This window comes from Aspergillus terreus, genomic scaffold, assembly GCF_000149615.1.
Source record: "Aspergillus terreus NIH2624 scaffold_15 genomic scaffold, whole genome shotgun sequence".
NCBI classification, from domain to species: Eukaryota; Fungi; Ascomycota; class Eurotiomycetes; order Eurotiales; family Aspergillaceae; genus Aspergillus; species Aspergillus terreus.
Genome location: NT_165938.1, coordinates 968,178 through 986,312, shown reverse-complemented (window position 1 = coordinate 986,312; position 18,135 = coordinate 968,178). Strand labels below are relative to the sequence as shown.

The following is an 18,135-nucleotide window of genomic DNA, read 5'->3' as shown; positions in this document are numbered from 1 at the left end:
GTTCAACCATTCAGGGACAGCTATTGTGTGGAGTGTATTCCGGCGGGACCTCACGGTTCCGAATAGGTGTGGAGATTGGTTGTGCGTTCGGTTCCGGTGGCAAATATCACGGTTCCGGGCGCTATTTGGCCTTCAGGAGATGAGCCGATGGGCCCCAAGATATTGACGCCCAGCACAGATGTAATCATCCTTCTGCCGGAATTTGCGGAGATTCCGCTATGATCCTGGACATACAGCATGGAGTAGTCCAGTAAGAGCCTAGATACAAACCCTATGAGCTCTACGTATGCTTTGTACCTGTTGTTCTCCAGGGTTCGCGTGATGCGTGCGACAGTGGGACACCGAGAAGCGGTGGTCAGAGCGAAAGTGATCTTAGAGCCACTAGACAGCTCAGTGGAGTCCTCCACACATACATAGCTTCAGTTCCGGACCCGAATCGGATCAATGGCTGTGTTAACGGGACGCTATCCCGTTCAAATTGCGACCACTTGTTCGTCTCAATGTTTATAAATGTCCGTCAATCCTCGCGATCGACCTCACTACAAGACTGGCAACAGACAAGATGACAGTCAAAACCATTGGCAAGGTGCGTTCCTGTCACACTTTCATCCAGCGCACTCATTTCTCCAACCGTGTCGGCTCACCAGGAGTTTGTGCAGGATAGCAACCAAGCCTTTGTCCTTCATCCCGGCGGCTCCTTTACATTTGAAGAACGCAGCATACCTACTCTCCAGTCGGACCGCGATATCATAGTCCGAATTGTCGCAACGGGTCTCTGCGGCTCAGATGTAAGATCACAGTCCGATCCTTCTGGTTGCTTGCATGCACTTGGCCGATGCTAACAAGGCTTTTCCGCACATAGATACATTATTGGCAGCATGGCGCGATAGGACGGTATGTCGTCGAGAAACCGATCATTCTCGGACATGAGTCCTCCGGAATAGTGGTCGAATGCGGCGATCGTGTTGAGGGCTTCGCCGTAGGCGACCGTGTGGTCTTGGAACCGGGCAGCACTTGCAATACCTGCCGTCACTGTCGTTCCGGCCGATATAACCTCTGTCAGGCCGTTCGATTCGCCGCAACACCCCCGTACGACGGTACACTTGCTACTTACTACCGTGTGCCCCAGGAGTGCTGTTATAAGCTGCCGTCGCATGTCTCGCTGCGTGACGGCACACTGATTGAGCCGCTGAGTGTCGCCATACACAGTGCTCTGCAGGCGGGCAGCATGCAGGAGAGATCCGTGGCTGTATTTGGCGCAGGGCCGGTCGGGCTACTTTGCAGTGCAGTCGCTCGAGCCCTTGGTGCCGCGACAGTAGCCGTCGTGGACATCGTCCCTAGTCGGCTGGCTTTTGCCCTGGAGCATGGTGCCACCCACACCTATCAGATGAACTCTAAATCACCAGAGGAGAACGCTGCGGCCTTGTTGGATACCGCTGGTGTACAGGCAGGTTTCGACATTGTCCTTGATGCGACCGGGGCTGAGCCCTGCGTAAATTGTGGGATTTACGCCCTCACGCAGGGCGGATCATTTGTTCAAGTCGGGTTGGGAAAGCCCAACCTCTCTATTCCAGTGGGCCAAATTTGTGACAAGGAGATATCTTTCAAGGGGAGTTTCCGGTATGGCCCAGGAGACTTCCAACTAGCGATCGGCCTACTCAACTCACGCCGCGTCAAGTTGGATGGACTGGTCACCCATGAGTTTTCTTTCTTCGCGGCTGAAGACGGATTCAAGAACGTGGCTGGCCGGTCTGGCATCAAGACTGTGATTTATGGCCCAGGTTTCGATATGGAAACGGCCAGAGATCTCTGACCGAAAGATATAACTATATGAATAGAGGGTGTCTCTTAGATACCAACCATCAACTTCGTACAGTGAATGATATCAATAAGTCAAACATGACCTGCCCAAGTCTGGTTGCAGTGTGGAAATCATAAGTCGTGACTTGCCTGGTTCGCGTAATCGTGCATGTATACAAATAGAAAAGTAGGATCATCTGTCGGCTGCATTCCAAGTCATATCCCATAACCAGTATATTCCGCCTTCCATATTTCCGTCGTATGAATTGCCTAGACTAGCACTCTGGATGCTTTCAGGCGCATCCCAGCCTTGTGCAGGTGGCTGCCATACGCCGTTTGAGTGTCCGCTTTGCTCGATAGATTCGTGGCCAGGGAGAATGTTTCCGCTCGGAGGGGTTCCAAAAAACCGATCATCTCCCGGACCCAATGCTACATCAAGAGAAATCACGACATATTAGCGCACATATGTTTTCTCACCAAAATGCAAGAAGGGCCTCACCATGTTGAACCGATGCTAAACTCTCGTTCAAGCGGTGCAGCGGGTTAACATCATATAATTCATCGTTCATGGCAAGAGATTGACGCGAGTTCAGCGTCGCATCAGCCGGTAACCGGAGCGCATCTTCTACAGAGAACGGAAATGAATCAGGTCCGTTGCGGAGAGCCTGGTGGCTTGTTGATTCGGTCGTTCCAGTGAAGGGTGCAAGCATGGCTTCTGACTCTCGCCGAAGGAGCAAAGCGACAACGTTTTTGAGGATGAGAGTGCTCTGTTTCGATAATGCAGACCGCTTCCCGATCAGGTCTTGAACACGGAATATGCGGGTGATTGTGCGTTTAACATCTTGCGCCGTGTCTGAAAGAGGCTGTGAAAGGGCGAGCACAGCAAGCACGATTGCCGCATGAAATAGATTGATAGCGAGAAAGGCGACCAAATGACTTTCCGTGGCGAGTCGAACAAGTACCGGCAGCTCTGTTATTTTTGACGTCCTCACCGCTGCATCCACCCAAAGTTCCGGACTAGTCACTCTCGTCTCGGAAAATGCCGGATCAAAATTTGAGCCAGAGTGATGGGCGGAATGGGTGGCTGTCGCTGAATGAACTGACTGATCTGGAGACCGCTTGCCCATATTAGATAAATTATGCACCTGTCGCGCTAGCAAGGGTCGATGCAGGACAATCAAGATATTGTCATATGTTAGTTGCAACGACAGAGATTGTAATGCATATGCTCTCGAGCTTGCTGGCCCATCAGGCAACACGTCTTTCTCGAGATCTAAACTCAAGTGACTGGGTAGGCAAGATCGCCATTGCTCCAGTTTCTTAGTGGCATGTTTGACCAATGCGAAGTATGAGTCGCCAGCCAGCTGTTCCGAAGTCCCGAACGTGCGAGAACCGAAAATAGCCTCGAGGGCTGGCGAGGCAATCCAGTATAGACGGTTCAATTCGCGTTGATAGGTGGAATAGCATATTGCCTCATCCTGGGGGAAGCCAGAGCTAGCAAAGCTCGGGTTCTCCAAAACATCCGATGGCATCTGAAGATTGCAGTCCTTGTCGTTGATGCCCAATGGCCGGCCGTAGGTGATGGAAGCGAACCTGTCCCATGTATATATGGTCCACCAGACTCTTTTCCGCTCCTCGATGTCTTCAGGATTCCCTCGCAGGCATTGTCGTTGTAATCCTATAGACTGGGCCATTTTGATTGTTGCTCCCAGTAAAGAAAAGGAAAGGTTTGGACGACCATGATAGACGTGATGGGATCCCAGAAGGATACATGTCTGGGTCGCCGTAACTGAAGGTTGATCCATCAATTCCACCACATTTGACTCCACGAGTTTCATCATGTCCGCACTCCATCTCTCCCAGTCTTCTTCATCGTCTGTCAGGTCAGTGTCACTCCTTCGAGAACGATACCACGCCGCCATTCCGAGCATCACGGCTAACAGCAAGAGAAAGGGTCTTTGTGAGGGATATGCACATCCATCTTTGATGGAATGGAGTTTGCTGCGGAACTTCGGCTCAAATATGGCGAGTGAGAACCAATGGACGGAATGGAAATATTCCTCTACTAGGTTGTACACGAGACCCATGGGTGGAAACGTTTGGCCCAAAATCACGGTTATGGATACTCGCTGACCGGTTGGTGCCGAGTTGAAGAGATTCCCACTAGGGCCAGTAGTCTGACAACCGGGAATGGCAAAGGTGGTCTGCTCATCGATGTGGTGACTGCCAAGTTCGCAGAGCCTTCTAGCTATTCCAATTGCAGATTCGGCTTCGCCGCAGGCGAGAGATGGTGTCATACCATCTGTTCTCGAGGACTCTTCAAATTGGTCTCTCGTTGAAGGTATTTCTGGTGATTGAGTCCGGGCTGGAGTGGGTGCATTCCTGCCAGAGCTACGAGCTGCATCCTGCGACTGTTCGTCGGAATTCTCTAATGGAAAACCGGTTTGTTTTCGACGACCTCTCGAAACTTGTTTGGATTTCATGCGCCTGGTACCACGATATCAGCATGACGAGTTCTTGTTCTTATTCTTCCAGGTTACAGCTTACGTCCGGGCAGATACCTGTCCTGGTTGGCTTGTCGAAAGCGGTCGACAAGGGACGTTGGCGCGGACACATAACGAGCAGGGCCGAAACGGATCACACTATAAAAAGTCGCATTGTTTAGCACACAGGTGATGTTGACCGCGCACAGTAAAGCTTTGGTAGTCTGGAGTAAGTCGGCACGGGGTGGCCCTACCCGAGACTTATGTTGCCGGCATCTCTCACACGCGCGTCTGACTCTCGTGGGTAACGACGACCGCAAATCAACAACTTCTCTGGACCTTGATGATATAGACGGGATCTCCGCATCAGCTTCATCACTATGAGAGCAAGTCATTGTGTAGATACGGAATCGAGCAACAAAGCAGTTGGCAAGTGCGCATCGGGAACGTAAAAGGCTAATGGTAGATAGGATGGGCTTACCGCTCTGATTCTGCCAGCAATAGGGTTCAGTGGCAATGCCGAGTGTCCCTTAATGCCAAGAGTTTCTACCAGATACCTGAACTCTACTAACTCGGATTACTTGCTGAGTACGAGGAGGTGACGCGGAAGAAAACTCGGTTTGTCCAGATAGACTCTGAACTTACAAGAGCTTCGTACCTTGGCCGATGGCCGACAAAATACTGGAAAATCAACTTTCCATTGAAAGCCCTGGCTACTACAAGGGCCCAAGCCCGAAGGAGAGCCATGATCTCATCGCAAAGCCGGGGTTCAAAGTCACTACCTGGGATGCTTTCTTGGAGCGGACCAAATTCTCAATCTAGGATAATCCTATCGACTAGGTCTTGGGTTGTCATGGTTTAAGTGAAACAACAGAAATATTTATGTCAGAATGCTTATGGACATGAACATAGGGCTAGACACAAGTGGTGGACCATAGAATCAGAACAGGTTACTTGCACCTCACTCACTGATGGACCATGTAGTCAAGACACTCTCACTCAGTGGTTCCGGATGCAGTTGTTGCGATGTCTGTTGCAGGTCGAGGCTGTCCGCATAATGTTCCACACTGGAACGAATGCGATGTGACATCGATATGGCAAGCGACGCTGACGGTATGGTGGCAACTGGGCACCTGCTTCTCGATCATCACCGTACATTTCACGGCTTTGAGGTTCTGGCTTTGCCAACAGGGGAGGTTCTGCACCACATGGCCACACTCCAGCGTCCGGTCTGCCTGGAATACGTCGACAGTGCACTTGGACGGGCAGGCATCACCGCACCTCTTCGGACACTCGTGACTGCATCCCTTGAGTGGACGCTGACAGCGCTCTATGCAGTACACGGCGTTGTGGAGGATGTTAGAATGACATTTTTGCTTGCAGGCGTGGCCACATGCAAGACGATGTACACAGCGCAAGTCACAGCCTCCTTCCGGGGAAACTCGAGTAAAGTCGTCTGGCTCGGAAACGTAGATCGGTGTATCCGGGTGTCGGGGACATTGCAATTCCAGCGCAGGGCCGATATTCTCGTTCCGACGCAGGATCTCCAGGACATTTGCCCACATGGGCACATGCTCGGAAGTGGCGGAGTTTCCAATAATATACATGCCATGCTGAGCTCGAGAGAGAAGCAACGTTGATTCGAATCGGCGTGCGCAAGAAACCACAACAATTCTGTGGATTGCTCCGTACCAACGAGATGATCACCACCTTGGCCTCTTCGCCCTGAAAGTTGTCTATAGTGGCAACTCGAAGTGTTCGCAGCAAGGTTGTTCTAATTTTCGGACCAGCGGCTGTTTCATCCTCAACTCCCGCGTTATCTAGATCTTCTTGACCTTGTTCTCCAAGGGAAATTGCAAATGATCGACCAAGTATTTGTCGCAGTCTGTGTAGTTGGCCGAGGTATGGGGTCAAAACCGCGATTTCATTGCTGTGGTATTTGCCTTGGCGCACGAGATGGCTCACCAATCCGATGGTCATATCGATCTCATGTTGATTCCAGTGTGTAGTCGCCATAGCATCATGAATACCGGAACCACCTTCAGGGACTCTGTGGTCAAGCCAAAAGAGCCTTCTCCGCATTCCAACAACGTCGGGGTAGTCTGCCACCGAGGGATCATCTGACAATCGGGGGTAAAGTGTATCTCGCACGAGCTGGACGATTGATGAGTGCATGCGTCGCTGAGTCTCCAAAGTATAGAAAGGGAGGTTTGAGCCCATGGCACTCTCAGAATCCACCAGACGCTCAAACAAAGAAACATCCAGTGAGTATTTTTCGCCGCCCAGAGGATTCTCTCGAGATAACTCATGATTGTGTATCTGAGGTCGAAGTTGCAGATGGTCCCCGATTAGAATTGTATGTTCCACCGAAGGCAACAATGCGGTTAGAAGGTGTGCCTCAAGAACTTCTCCAGCCTCCTCACAGAGAACGATTTTCGATTGGAGATTGCGCAACATGCTTAGGTTCCGAGCAAGTCCACTAGTGGTCAATCCAATGATGTGTGCTTCGTTGAGACATCGCAGATTCACTTCGTCTCGAATATCGTCAAATTCGGATTTTGTTTCGGCATGTGACGCAGTGAGCTATATAACCTCATCGTGCATATCAGCCGTCATCTCTTGGATCCAATGTTCGTATAACACCTGGCGTTCCTGGCGACACATCTGTAATGGGTTGACCATCTGGAGGTGGTCTACCGAGCGAACCACCGGACTGTCGTATGCGCCGTCTTGGAGCCATTTGTTGATCTCTACCTGAGGATCCTGATTGGTGACAATCTGGTATCCATCGTCATCCTCGCCGAACAATGCCGAATAGTGTTGAGAATAATTTTCGCGGAGATAGGCCCGCAGTCGAGTGGCGGTGGTGGTTTCTCTCAGCCCAAGGGCATCGAAATCTTTCGTGTACTTCTTGAGTTCACCGTACAGAGACCACTGACTAGACTTCTCCAATCTCGTTCTATCGATGTTCTGAGCGACTTTCCGGATGTTGAACTGCTGTAGGCGTTCTGACTTGGAACGTGATCCAATGCGGACGATCTGCGACGTGACCCCTTTGTCAATAAGCGCTTCCAACAACTGGTCCAGTGCATGGTTTGTGTATGTGACACATATGATAGGCCCCAGACGTGTCTTTCCCTGCACCCTATTTGCCAGCAAGGCTTTTATGAGGGCCACGCCCGTATAGCTCTTGCCAGTGCCCGGGGGGCCTTGAATGATACCGATCGTGTGCTGAAGGCTATGGACCAAGGCTTCCGCTTGTGCTCCGTCTAGGGAAGAATTTTCGTGCAGATATTCTACGTCAACGGGTTGGCCAGCGCGGATATGAAAATCTTTCCTATTGTTCATCAGGCAACGTAAATTGAATACGAACCCACGCTTCAGGGCATATGCTGGTGGAGGAATTGATCTTTTGCCGCCTGTGGAACTGTCCGCGGGAAGAAGCAGGTCTGGGAAGGGCAAGTTCTGAGATTCACTGATGCTCTGCAGCGCGCGAAGGGTTGGCTCAAATCCAGGAAGAAGCACACCAGGGAATCTGACCAACGACATTGGTAGAGCCTTTCGACTGTATTGATGGAGGATTGATTGTATGATATTAGACCGCTGCTCGACGAGATGAAGCAACACTGAGGTCTTTTCGTTGTCATTCCACAGAAGTTGGTCCGTCGCTTCTTTTTTTTTCTCGCTGTCTTCTGTCTTGGTCGGAGCTCCGTGACCGTACAGAAGATGACCGATTTTCCTCGCACGATTAAACATACTAGCGCACCTGGCTGCAGTCTTTTCGACACTTGCCACCAGATCTGACGCTCGCGAGCAGTGAAGGTTCTCAGTCTCCATGGTCGTGGAAACTGGACCTTGAAATAGAAACCCAGAACCGGATCAAGGTTAAGATGTGCTATGCGAGCATCATGGTAAGTGAGGGTGCGCTGCTGAGTTCTATGTCCAGAAGGCGAGGGTTGGAGCTCAACGTGAATTGCATCTCGAAGCTGTCCTATGGTGTCTTCTCGTAGCAGACGGAAGTTTCGGTCCACGAGTCCCTAGATTCCGTCGATGTGCCATTGCGTAGGATCGGTGGCTGGGAGATACTCCGCTCGCCTGCAAATGATCTCCTGGTAGGTAGGCATGATCCTAATGTTGCAGATGTTGGCATGATCGTTGTTGTGGCGCCCTCCCGGTGGTTCATGGGCAACGACAAAGGACAGATCTGTCTTTTTGGGCTTCACTTTTGGCTTTGAAGCAGTGGGCAGCGATGATCCCATTTCGAGACGACGGACGAGGCGGTCGAGATAGCGGTTGCCATGATTCCGATCTGTCCCTTGGGTCGCGACAAACAGGTCATGCATTCTCTTTGCCTGGGTTTTGAGGTCGTTCTGCACCTGGGCTTCAGAGTTGAGCTCCACAACGAGGGAGAAGACATGGCATGAGACTTCTAGTTTTTCAGCGAAGTCTATGTCGTCCCTAGAAGCCTCCAGCACATCACCAATATATGTGAAGAGACCAACAGCCCTTGATCCTCCTCGGCCATACAGAATGTTATAGATAGTGCCCACGGCCTGCTCTAGGATCAATGATGACAGAACATCAGGGGTGTGACACGATCTCCAGGAAGGGGAGGATCTGACTTTGGAACCTCTCTAGCTTCATAGCTGTTAGCATGGTAGAGAAGTCCTGCTGGACAAGTTCCTGAATGCGAGACAAGCCACCCTCGCTGGCGAGGGATTTGACCACACTTTGAAGATTACTAGCATTTGTTTCGATTAGGCGACGAGCGTCTTGAATGAACGCAGACATCCGCATAAGCAGTGGCCTTATGTTTTGGGTCTCGAGTGGGATAGATCTCCTCCAAGTTTTGAACTCTTGTTCTGACACGCTGGATGTTCCAAATCCTTGAGGTCGTCTGTTTCCGCTCGGTGCTTCAGGGAGCTCAGGTCTTCGAGGGGGCGCAGCCCTTTGCTGGAGTGATGGCCTTTGAGGCTGAACCGTTCCATGTCTTCCGGCAGACTGCAGCCTTCCAGGGGGCTGGGCCAGAGACAATGAGTCGGTGGGATGAAGGTATTTGCAACGTGAACCAAGCCTGCAAATTCCAAGCTTGGCAAAGGGACAGGGTCTGCTTCTGTTAGCCGTAGGAAACCTGGGCGAATGAGGCGGACCTACTCTTTGCCTTCCATGTTGTGACCGCAGGGGTTTTCATTCAGTGATAACTTGAAAAGTGGCAGGGCTCAGAGGACAGTATGTAGGGAGAAGGGGATGGATAGGGATAGAAAGTGAGAAGTGATGGATTGAGATGTGGCAAGAGACGAGAGAGATGAGAAGGGGAAGATACGAGATGGTGAGGGGAGAAGAGAAGAAAAGAGAAAAGAGTGAAGTGAGAGATGAGAAGGTTAAGTGTCGAGGGAAAAGTATTCAAAACAACCCAGTTAAGTGAGAGCTCGCCCACCCGTCAATGTACCTAAGCATTTTCCTGTTCTCTCACTCCAGGTAAGTAGGTCACGTCACAGATCTCAAACAGCCACGGCATATCTTTGTGCCCTGATTCTCAACTTAGTGACTGAATAATAAAGGCTCTAAGCTTAGTTTACATTCTCAAGTCTCGAAGTCCACCCAAAGAGGTATCTCAGGCTACAAATGAGGTGAGTAGTGGTAGGTATGAGACACTTTGATGGTGAGGGAGCTTGGGGTGAGCAAATTGCAAATGCACACAGTATGTGACACTCGGTCACTTTTAGTAACCTGTATACTAAGTAATCAGGCTTTCTGAGGCATGTTGTGTAGTAAAAGTCAACGCGAATCCTGAAGGGTATGATATAGATCAATAGTGTCACGTGATATCCTGATGCGTGCAGCTCCAGTCATCTCCCGCATCGTCCGTTCTCTCATCTGTACGGACCGACATCCAACATCAGAGACTGGGAGAATCAGCGATCGCGAACAATGTCAGGACCAACTCCGCCAAAAGGGAAGTTGATCAGCCACTTCGAAGGCTGGTAAGCTCCGTTCGGGTCTGAGCTCGAGCCACTTTTCATAGGTTATCATGGTCACTAACACCCCAGTTTAGCTCTGTTGATGATCACGGCGCAGGTTGGTCCAGTCTATGGGACACGGGGAACAGTGATCTATGGGATCGGGGCAAACCTTCACCAGCATTGATCGATGCCATTGAAGCGCATCAGCGGGGCCCAGACGACTTTTTCTGCCCATTCCATGCGAACGGAGCACGGAAGAAGGCACTTGTTCCTGTCAGTATATGTTCCAATAAAAATACACTATTGTCTTTCTGACCAGGATAGGGTTGCGGAAGGGGATATGACGTGGTTATGCTGGCACTCCATGGTTTCGATGCGTATGGGCTGGAAATCTCAGCCACGGCGGTCAAAGAAGCCCAACACTATGCCATATCGGAGATGAAGAGTCCCCAGGCGTACAATTTTGGAGAGGGTTACCAGGGTGCGGAGAACTCGACGCGGGGAGCAGTGACCTTTCTCGAAGGTGATTTCTTTCAATCGGATTGGTGCACAGGTGTCGAGTTCGATATGATATATGATTACACGGTATGGCCAGAATCAAATACCTGGGGTATCTCCTGCTGGTCGAGCTAATATCACCATCAGTTCCTATGCGCTCTTCATCCCAGCATGCGTCGAGACTGGTCGACACGGATGGCCTCGTTGCTTCGAACCGGTGGACTGCTTGTATGTCTAGAGTTTCCGATGTACAAGGATCCCAGTCTCCCAGGGCCGCCATGGGGGCTGAATGGGGTTCACTGGGATCTTTTGGCTCGGGGCGGTGATGGAATCGTCACAGATAAGGGAGATCAAAGTCAAGATGATTCACAGGGGTCGTTTGTACGGAAGTTATATATCCGACCAGAGCGGACATATGATATGGGGAGGGGTACGGATATGTTAAGTGTCTATGCGCGGAGATGATTCTGTCCCACCACGACCAGTGATACGTGAGGTTTATCAGTTTGATAGACTCAATCGAGAGCCTATTTCTATGAACTAGGCTGGATAGTATGTGCAACCGTCTATCACCTAACATTATCGATGCTACCTAGATAGCACCCGTGACACGTGCTTATATCCTAGACCCTCCGCAAATAGGGGCGTCTCAAATTAGATCTGCGGTCGCCCTTTCTTGGTAATTCGGACAGGACTGCATTTGATCCTCGTACGAGACATTCCATTACATTAACAACACTTAAGAAAGCATGTAGTAAGAGAAATCAACTGTCAGAGCATAAACCCATAGCAACCCACCATTTCAACCATCTTCTGCATCACATCGATTATTTGAGCCATTATCATGAGTCATCATCATCGCCTAGATCCTCATTCCCTAGATCTTCTCTATTCTCTGAACACTCTCCCCAGTGGCCTTTTTTTCCAGTTCGTGGCCCTTCTCGAGATCGGCTTCTTTGGGGTTCTGTTCATCCAAACCCGCAACAGCAGTCTCGAACTTGCGGCCACGTTTCTCAGGCCCAAAGGCAGTCGTGACCATGATACCCACTGCAATGATGGCCGTGGCAACGCCCATGGTTGGTCCGTAGGCAGGTGCTGGCTCACCAGAGACACCCTTCACGAAGGTTGATTCTGCAATAGCGTTTACAATCTGAGCTGAAGGGGACGAGATCATGTTTCCGAGTTGGTATGTGATACCTTGAGATTGACATTAGTATTCATTCACCAGCCATTCAACAACCGCAGAGCTCAGGACGTACCTGGGAAGGAAGAACGGAATGCGGGTGGAGAGAGCTCGTTCAAATGAATCGGAATGACTCCCCATGCACCCTGGATGAAGAACTGGATGAAAAAGCCAGTGGCGCTCAGTGCTCGCTCCCCATTTGGGAGGATCCATGCCGGAATTAGGATACCCGACACCAAGGCCGAGACGATGATCGCGCGACGACGTCCAAAGAACTGGGAGAGGTATCCGATAATCGTACCACCAACACAAGCACCAGTTTTCATGAGAATTGACGCGCGCGAAGCAGAGGCGTTGTCCAGATCCTTCTGTGTCAACATGAACGTGGTGTAGGAATCTTGGGAGGTATGCGAGTAGTAGTTGAACTAGAACCGTCAGTAGGTCGCTCACTTTCGGAGAGGATCCAGACTCACCCAAGTCATCAGGATAATAGCGTATATGCACATCTTCCACTCCTTGGCCAACATCTGCTTTGTGTCCCTCCAGAAGGCTTTGGGATCGGACGATGCCTTGCCCGCCTTTTTCGCTTCGAGGAATTGTTTGGACTCGGGGAAACAAATGCGAATAAGACCAACGCCAATCGAAATGCCGGCTGATAGAATGTCAGTGGAGAACGTTTCCTGAGGAAGGTCTACAAACCTGCAATCCAGAAGACAGTCTTCCAGCTCTCGGTACTGCCGCCAACACCGAGGTTCGCACACGCCGCAAAGACATATCCCATGGAATAGCCTTGTTGGAGGATACCGGACATTAGGCCACGCGCGTTCACTCTGTCCGATATCAGCAAACGGCTTGGCCGGTGTGTGAGGAGGATGGGGTAACTTACGGACAATGTTCCAGAGCCATGGCGATGGCATTGCCGTACACTCCGCCCATGAACAAGCCGAACAGACTCCGTACCGCCAGAAACTGCTGAAAGGTCCGGCTGTAAATAGTCGCGATCTGCAACACACCCAGAACGAGCATGTTCACAACCATGGGCCACTTGCGACCAAACTTGTCACCTGCCAGACCGAAAAAGGCGGCACCCACACTCCTCAGGAGGAGAGTCAGTGTGATCGCCGTGGAGATGTCGGTCTTGGAACGGTCATAGTACTTCGACAGCTTCACTGTCTGGATAGAGAGGGCATGGAAATCAAACGCGTCCGCCGTCCAGGCCACCAGACCGACGATAAAGAACAGCCAGTCCCGGGCACTCAACTGAAGAAAGAGACTGATTGGGTTCTGGATAGGCTCGGGGTCTTGCCATTCCGCATGGGTTTCACCGAATTCATTGGTGACCTCCACGCGCTGCTTCCACTTGAACAGGTCACCCCAGGCCTGCTTTGCGGTTGCAAAGATACCGTCTGGTATGGGGTCAGCGGGCTCGTTTGGGGTGCTCATTATGGGCGACTTGATAAATGCAAGAGCGGTTGGGAGAGAACAAGGAGAAGATGAGCTGTCTGGGATGCAACAGGACGGGTTGTACGTCACGCTTCCGTCTTATATAGGTAGGAGTTACCTCCATCCGTCCGCTACAGCTCACGCGCTGTCACTTCCCCACGGGGATACGACGTCAACCCCACCCCATGTGTCGAGATCCAGGTCCACACGCACCCCAGGTTACAAGCCGTGATTCTCCGCGAAAAGCTTCCAATCTCGTGGAGCCAAGATCCCGCCAAGCGCCTAGGGTATGGTGTGGTTGTCCATGCGTCACCCACGCTGACAAGCCCAACGCGGAGTCTTCCCGCTCCAGGGCTATATTTCTGGTCAAGCTGATGCCCAGACACGCCACAAAGCCCGGTTTCGTCCTAGACCGTGGGGGCGATCCTACGAGAAGGGAAGTTCAAGCGATGAGCACGCAGGGAGACAGGGGTGAGCGCAAAGCCAGTGGAGGCGATGGAGGGAGTTATCAGTGTGCTGCGTAGCATGGGCCCTGCCTACATCTTGTCTTGTGTCTGAAGAATATATTGCATGCCATCCATCGCCATTATCTGGCCATGAACGGGATCACTAGCCGTATAGTAAGGCAAATAGATAGCGGCAGGTTCGAAATTTGAAAGCTCGGGGATCGCATGATCCGATGTAACTGCTGGCCTTGTTCTCAACCAGCCTAAGGGCCTAAGACTAATGCCGAGAAGGAAGAATTCGGACTCTGACCCAGTTATGTCTAGGCCTATATCGGGTCACTCGGTCAAAGGCCGCAACCTAGACATAGGAGAATGTCCGACTTCGTATCTCGGCTTGAGCTGACAAGCTTCCTCCGCTGAGACGTCGGGGAAATTACATCGGCACGAATCCCGCTGTCTTGTAGCGGGAGCGATAAAAACTCCGGTGGCGCGGCTTGGCAAGGTGGTCTTGGGAGGGGCTCAAGTCTTGGACGACGCTTGTCCAGACAGAGCGGAAGGCTTAACTAGGACGTGTCCTAGGGGCTCTTCGGAACAACTCGGGGTTTGTGAAAGGAGCATCTCACTTGATGGGTTTGGGCAAGCGAGCGATTGGCTTTGATTGAATGCTAGGAATGGCAGTGGATCAAGATGGACATCGCCTTTGTTCCCTACTGTGAGGCATTTTGTGGCCTCTAAGATGTTAGGGTTTGTTAGCCTTACGGGCTTGGAAGTGGCCACAACGAGCTTTTTGCCCTTGGCAGCAAGTCGATTCTATGAATGGGTCTGAGGATGTTGGTATAGAACTGAGTGTTATAACAATGCAGTTTCGATTTATAATGTTATTATCAAATGTGGACTCGTACGTGGGATTGCATCAGTCTTTCTATCCACCTCCTGTAACTCAACAAAATCGTTGATGCCTTCTGCATTGATTCGTAAGCTAGTAGTTTGGGAGCTCACTTTCAGGTGCCGCGATGTCCTTTCATCCGAACATCTTATAGACCTGGGTGCTTGCTTTGTATACGGAGGACTACCTAACTCAGTCATTCCCCACAGACATATAGTTTGGGGAAACTTCCTCCGTACAAATCTCTTTTCTTTGCTCACAATGCATATTCTACCTAGTCTGGATATTGGACCATCCACTTGACTGTTCACTGAATTAAGTTGATCGGACTGATCTGGTGGCGTCTTCAACAGCGGTTCCTGAGCGAATAATCCGGGCCAGTCGTTCCTTCGGTTCTTGCCTCATCACTCTCACTATCTAAGGACTGTTCGGTCAACTGAGCACATCAGGAGTTCAATTCATAACCATGGCAACAGAAGCCGATGATAACAATAAGTATCTAGAATCAGCTCGAGATTATACTACAGTATTGGTTAGTTTCTAACTGCGACTAGGTATTCTTGTCTGAAGCCATTGTCGAAGGCATCACGATGTCATGAGCGAGGCATTTGTTCCTCACTCCCAGCCAATCCCGTTGACGCGATCATTTCCTCCCACCGAACTATTTCAACGACCATCATGTCCCTCCGGTTCTCCTCCTCCCATCCTCACACGCTGAAGTGTCCAGGCTGAGAATCTGACCAGAAAGAGGTCGGTCCCTCACATATGCCCCCCAACCGTGAGCCACAGGTAGAGACCTCTCCCCTGCGGCTTCGCCACCACTATTTCTACATTATCTTCTGGATTCTGCTTGCGTCGCTACTCCTCTACCTGCCCGGCGGCCTCTCCTACATCGATGCACTGCTCCTCGCGTCCGGCGCCGCCACGCAGAGCGGGCTCAACCCCGTCGACCTCAACCGGCTGCATCTACTGCAGCAGATCACACTATGGATCGTTCCGATGGCGACAAACGTGGTGTTCATGCATTCGCTTTTGGTCCTGATCCGGCTGTACTGGTTTCGACGGAGGTTCCGACGCGCCATCCGCGACGCCAAAGCCCTGTGCCATGCGGAGCGTGGTCGCTGGAATCAACATCTGTTGGATTCGGAGTCTCCGACGCTGGTCGGGCTGACGAGAACCGTTCCGGAGCCTGAGCCCAGGACTAGCCAGGAGAGTGCGGTACTCAGCGAACCTGAAGATCAGGAGAGACACCTCCTAACGAGCAGTCCGGAATCTAAGCCCGCGAACGGCTCCTCCGGCCCGCACATCACCTTCGACGACACGGACCGCGACTACGAATTGAAGAAGAACAGAAGACATACGTACTCGTCCTATCCCGTTAACGGCAATCGCCGCGCGTCGATTTCCAGCACGCGGACGAGAAACTCGCATGACATTTACGGCAGCACGATGCCGAATCTGCCGCCGCTCATGTGGCAGTCGTCCATTGCCAGCTATTCGCAGTGGAACGAGGCGCAGAAGGAGGAGCTCGGTGGGATTGAGTACCGGGCTCTCAAAACACTGATGGTCATTCTGGTGTCATATTTCCTGGTTTTTCATATCGTGGGCATGCTGGTGTTCATGCTCTGGATCTCGCTGAGCCCGCAGTATGACTCGACCCTCGCCGAGATCAAGGTGAACAAGTTCTGGTGGGCGACCTTTACATCGGGGTCGGCGTTCAACGACCTGGGATACACTTTGTCGCCCGATTCGATGGCCTCGTTCCGGTACGCGTCCTTCCCGCTCCTGACCATGGCCTTTTTGATCGTCATGGGCAACACCGGATTCCCCTGTATGCTGCGATTGATCATCTGGGCACTGTCCAAAATGACGTCCTACGGGACGCCGTTGGACGAGGAACTCCACTACCTCCTGGAACATCCTCGACGCTGCTTCACGCTACTCTTCCCACGCGCCGACACATGGCGACTGGCGGCTGTTCTCCTCCTGCTGAACGCGATTGACCTCGTTATCTTCTACGCACTCCAAGAGGTAAGCACGCTCACCGGACGGCGCGAGTGCAAACCCCGACTAACATTATCCGAACATGTAGGCCGCACGGTTAGATCCCGGCATGTCCGCGGGCGCGAAATTCGTCAACGGCCTGTTCCAAATCGCCTCGACCCGCACTGCGGGCTTCACCATCACCTGGCTGAGCAGGCTCCATCCAGCGATACAAGTCTCCTTCCTGGTGATGATGTACATCTCGGCCTTTCCTATCGCCATCGTTATGCGCAAGACGAACGTGTACGAGGAAAAGAGCCTGGGGATCTACTACGACGACACGCCGATGCCGCACGCGCAACAGGGGCTGATGTCGCATATCCAGCGCCAACTGGGGTTCGATCTGTGGTACGTAATGCTGGGCTTCTTTCTCATTGCTGTTGCCGAGGGCAAGCGGCTACAGGAGCATCCCAATGACCGGGCATTTTCACTGTTTCCAATTCTGTTTGAGATGGTCTCTGGATACGGCACTGTCGGGCTCTCGCTGGGATACCCGGGGACGGACACGAGTCTCTGCGCGCAGTTCAGCTGGGTGTCGAAGTTGATCATTATTGCGATGGAGGTGCGTGGTCGACACCGTGGCCTGCCACACGCGCTGGACCATGCGATTCTGCTTCCCTGCGAGCAGCAGGAAGATGCGCAGGGCGAGTGGTGGTGGAAGCGGTGGTTGAAGAGACGGACGTCGATCAGTCATCTGTTCTCGCATGAGGCGGATGAACTGGAGAGACTTCTTTAGATGTAATTTTCTAAAGCCACTGTCACTGTCTTTGTCTACCTGTCTTTGAAATTAGCCTGGCACAACATACGAGGGAAGATTCGATTGGCGACAACTGTCCTTCCCATGCAAGAACAGTGATGTCTTACCTAGGTAGGGAGGAGTCCACTGGTAAAGAGCAAATCAAGACCCAACACCGGGCCTGGGCAATGTAAGCCTATGCGCAGTCATCACATCCCCGGCGGCAATCACACCCTCCAGATAGAGATATGCCGCTCAAACAACCCATTACACCAACCCCTTCCCCGCTCAATCTCCTCCGCATCCTTGCTAACCACCTTCTCCTCCAGCGCCAGTGGCAACCGATTAGAAAGGTCATACAAGCTCTCCAACCACTGTAGAACCTCCGCCTGCTTCTTAACGTGCTCGAACTGCGGTTTCTACCCTCTATTAGCGCCACGTAGATAGATGGAAGGAGTCTGCCTGCACGTACTTTGTTTGTGATACCCTCCAGGAGGTCCTGCATGAACGCCGGATACGGCTTCGCCAGTCCGTCCATGATTCTTTGGCTTCCGGTCTCGTTCAGGGGCGAACACGCGACTGCGTCGTTGATGGTATTGCGTAGATGGGCTTCGACCATTCGTTCATGGAGGTTGATTGTGTTGAAGGCGGTTT

At 51.7% G+C, this 18,135-nt stretch overlaps 7 protein-coding genes across 7 annotated transcripts; 3 read left to right on the top strand and 4 right to left on the bottom strand.

The window, feature by feature from the left end:
• Positions 1 to 562: 562 nt before the first annotated feature.
• ATEG_09838 (NAD(P)-dependent alcohol dehydrogenase) lies at positions 563 to 1,813 on the top strand (the record flags this gene model as incomplete). Its single annotated transcript, XM_001218459.1, has 3 exons — positions 563 to 586; positions 735 to 788; positions 878 to 1,813. 3 exons carry the CDS (start codon positions 563 to 565, stop codon positions 1,811 to 1,813), a joined length of 1,014 nt encoding a protein of 337 aa, XP_001218460.1.
• Positions 1,814 to 2,273: 460 nt separating this feature from the next.
• ATEG_09837 (fungal specific transcription factor domain-containing protein) lies at positions 2,274 to 4,678 on the bottom strand (the record flags this gene model as incomplete). Its single annotated transcript, XM_001218458.1, has 2 exons — positions 2,274 to 4,287; positions 4,362 to 4,678. The coding sequence occupies 2 exons, from the start codon at positions 4,676 to 4,678 to the stop codon at positions 2,274 to 2,276; spliced, it is 2,331 nt and encodes a 776-aa protein (XP_001218459.1).
• A 1,024-nt stretch (positions 4,679 to 5,702) lies between these two features.
• ATEG_09836 (uncharacterized protein) lies at positions 5,703 to 8,120 on the bottom strand (the record flags this gene model as incomplete). The annotated part of the gene is made up of 3 exons (XM_001218457.1): positions 5,703 to 6,866; positions 6,990 to 7,620; positions 7,657 to 8,120. 3 exons carry the CDS (start codon positions 8,118 to 8,120, stop codon positions 5,703 to 5,705), a joined length of 2,259 nt encoding a protein of 752 aa, XP_001218458.1.
• Positions 8,121 to 8,864: 744 nt separating this feature from the next.
• ATEG_09835 (zinc finger CCCH domain-containing protein) lies at positions 8,865 to 9,451 on the bottom strand (the record flags this gene model as incomplete). Its single annotated transcript, XM_001218456.1, has 2 exons — positions 8,865 to 9,390; positions 9,438 to 9,451. 2 exons carry the CDS (start codon positions 9,449 to 9,451, stop codon positions 8,865 to 8,867), a joined length of 540 nt encoding a protein of 179 aa, XP_001218457.1.
• Positions 9,452 to 10,214: 763 nt separating this feature from the next.
• On the top strand, positions 10,215 to 10,879 carry ATEG_09834 (uncharacterized protein; the record flags this gene model as incomplete). The annotated part of the gene is made up of 3 exons (XM_001218455.1): positions 10,215 to 10,267; positions 10,339 to 10,519; positions 10,571 to 10,879. The coding sequence occupies 3 exons, from the start codon at positions 10,215 to 10,217 to the stop codon at positions 10,877 to 10,879; spliced, it is 543 nt and encodes a 180-aa protein (XP_001218456.1).
• Positions 10,880 to 11,621: 742 nt separating this feature from the next.
• ATEG_09833 (carboxylic acid transport protein) lies at positions 11,622 to 13,370 on the bottom strand (the record flags this gene model as incomplete). The annotated part of the gene is made up of 5 exons (XM_001218454.1): positions 11,622 to 11,941; positions 12,004 to 12,352; positions 12,401 to 12,579; positions 12,627 to 12,757; positions 12,814 to 13,370. The coding sequence occupies 5 exons, from the start codon at positions 13,368 to 13,370 to the stop codon at positions 11,622 to 11,624; spliced, it is 1,536 nt and encodes a 511-aa protein (XP_001218455.1).
• Positions 13,371 to 15,168: 1,798 nt separating this feature from the next.
• ATEG_09832 (uncharacterized protein) lies at positions 15,169 to 17,481 on the top strand (the record flags this gene model as incomplete). The annotated part of the gene is made up of 3 exons (XM_001218453.1): positions 15,169 to 15,234; positions 15,453 to 16,733; positions 16,795 to 17,481. The coding sequence occupies 3 exons, from the start codon at positions 15,169 to 15,171 to the stop codon at positions 17,479 to 17,481; spliced, it is 2,034 nt and encodes a 677-aa protein (XP_001218454.1).
• Between the last annotated feature and the right edge of the window lie 654 nt (positions 17,482 to 18,135).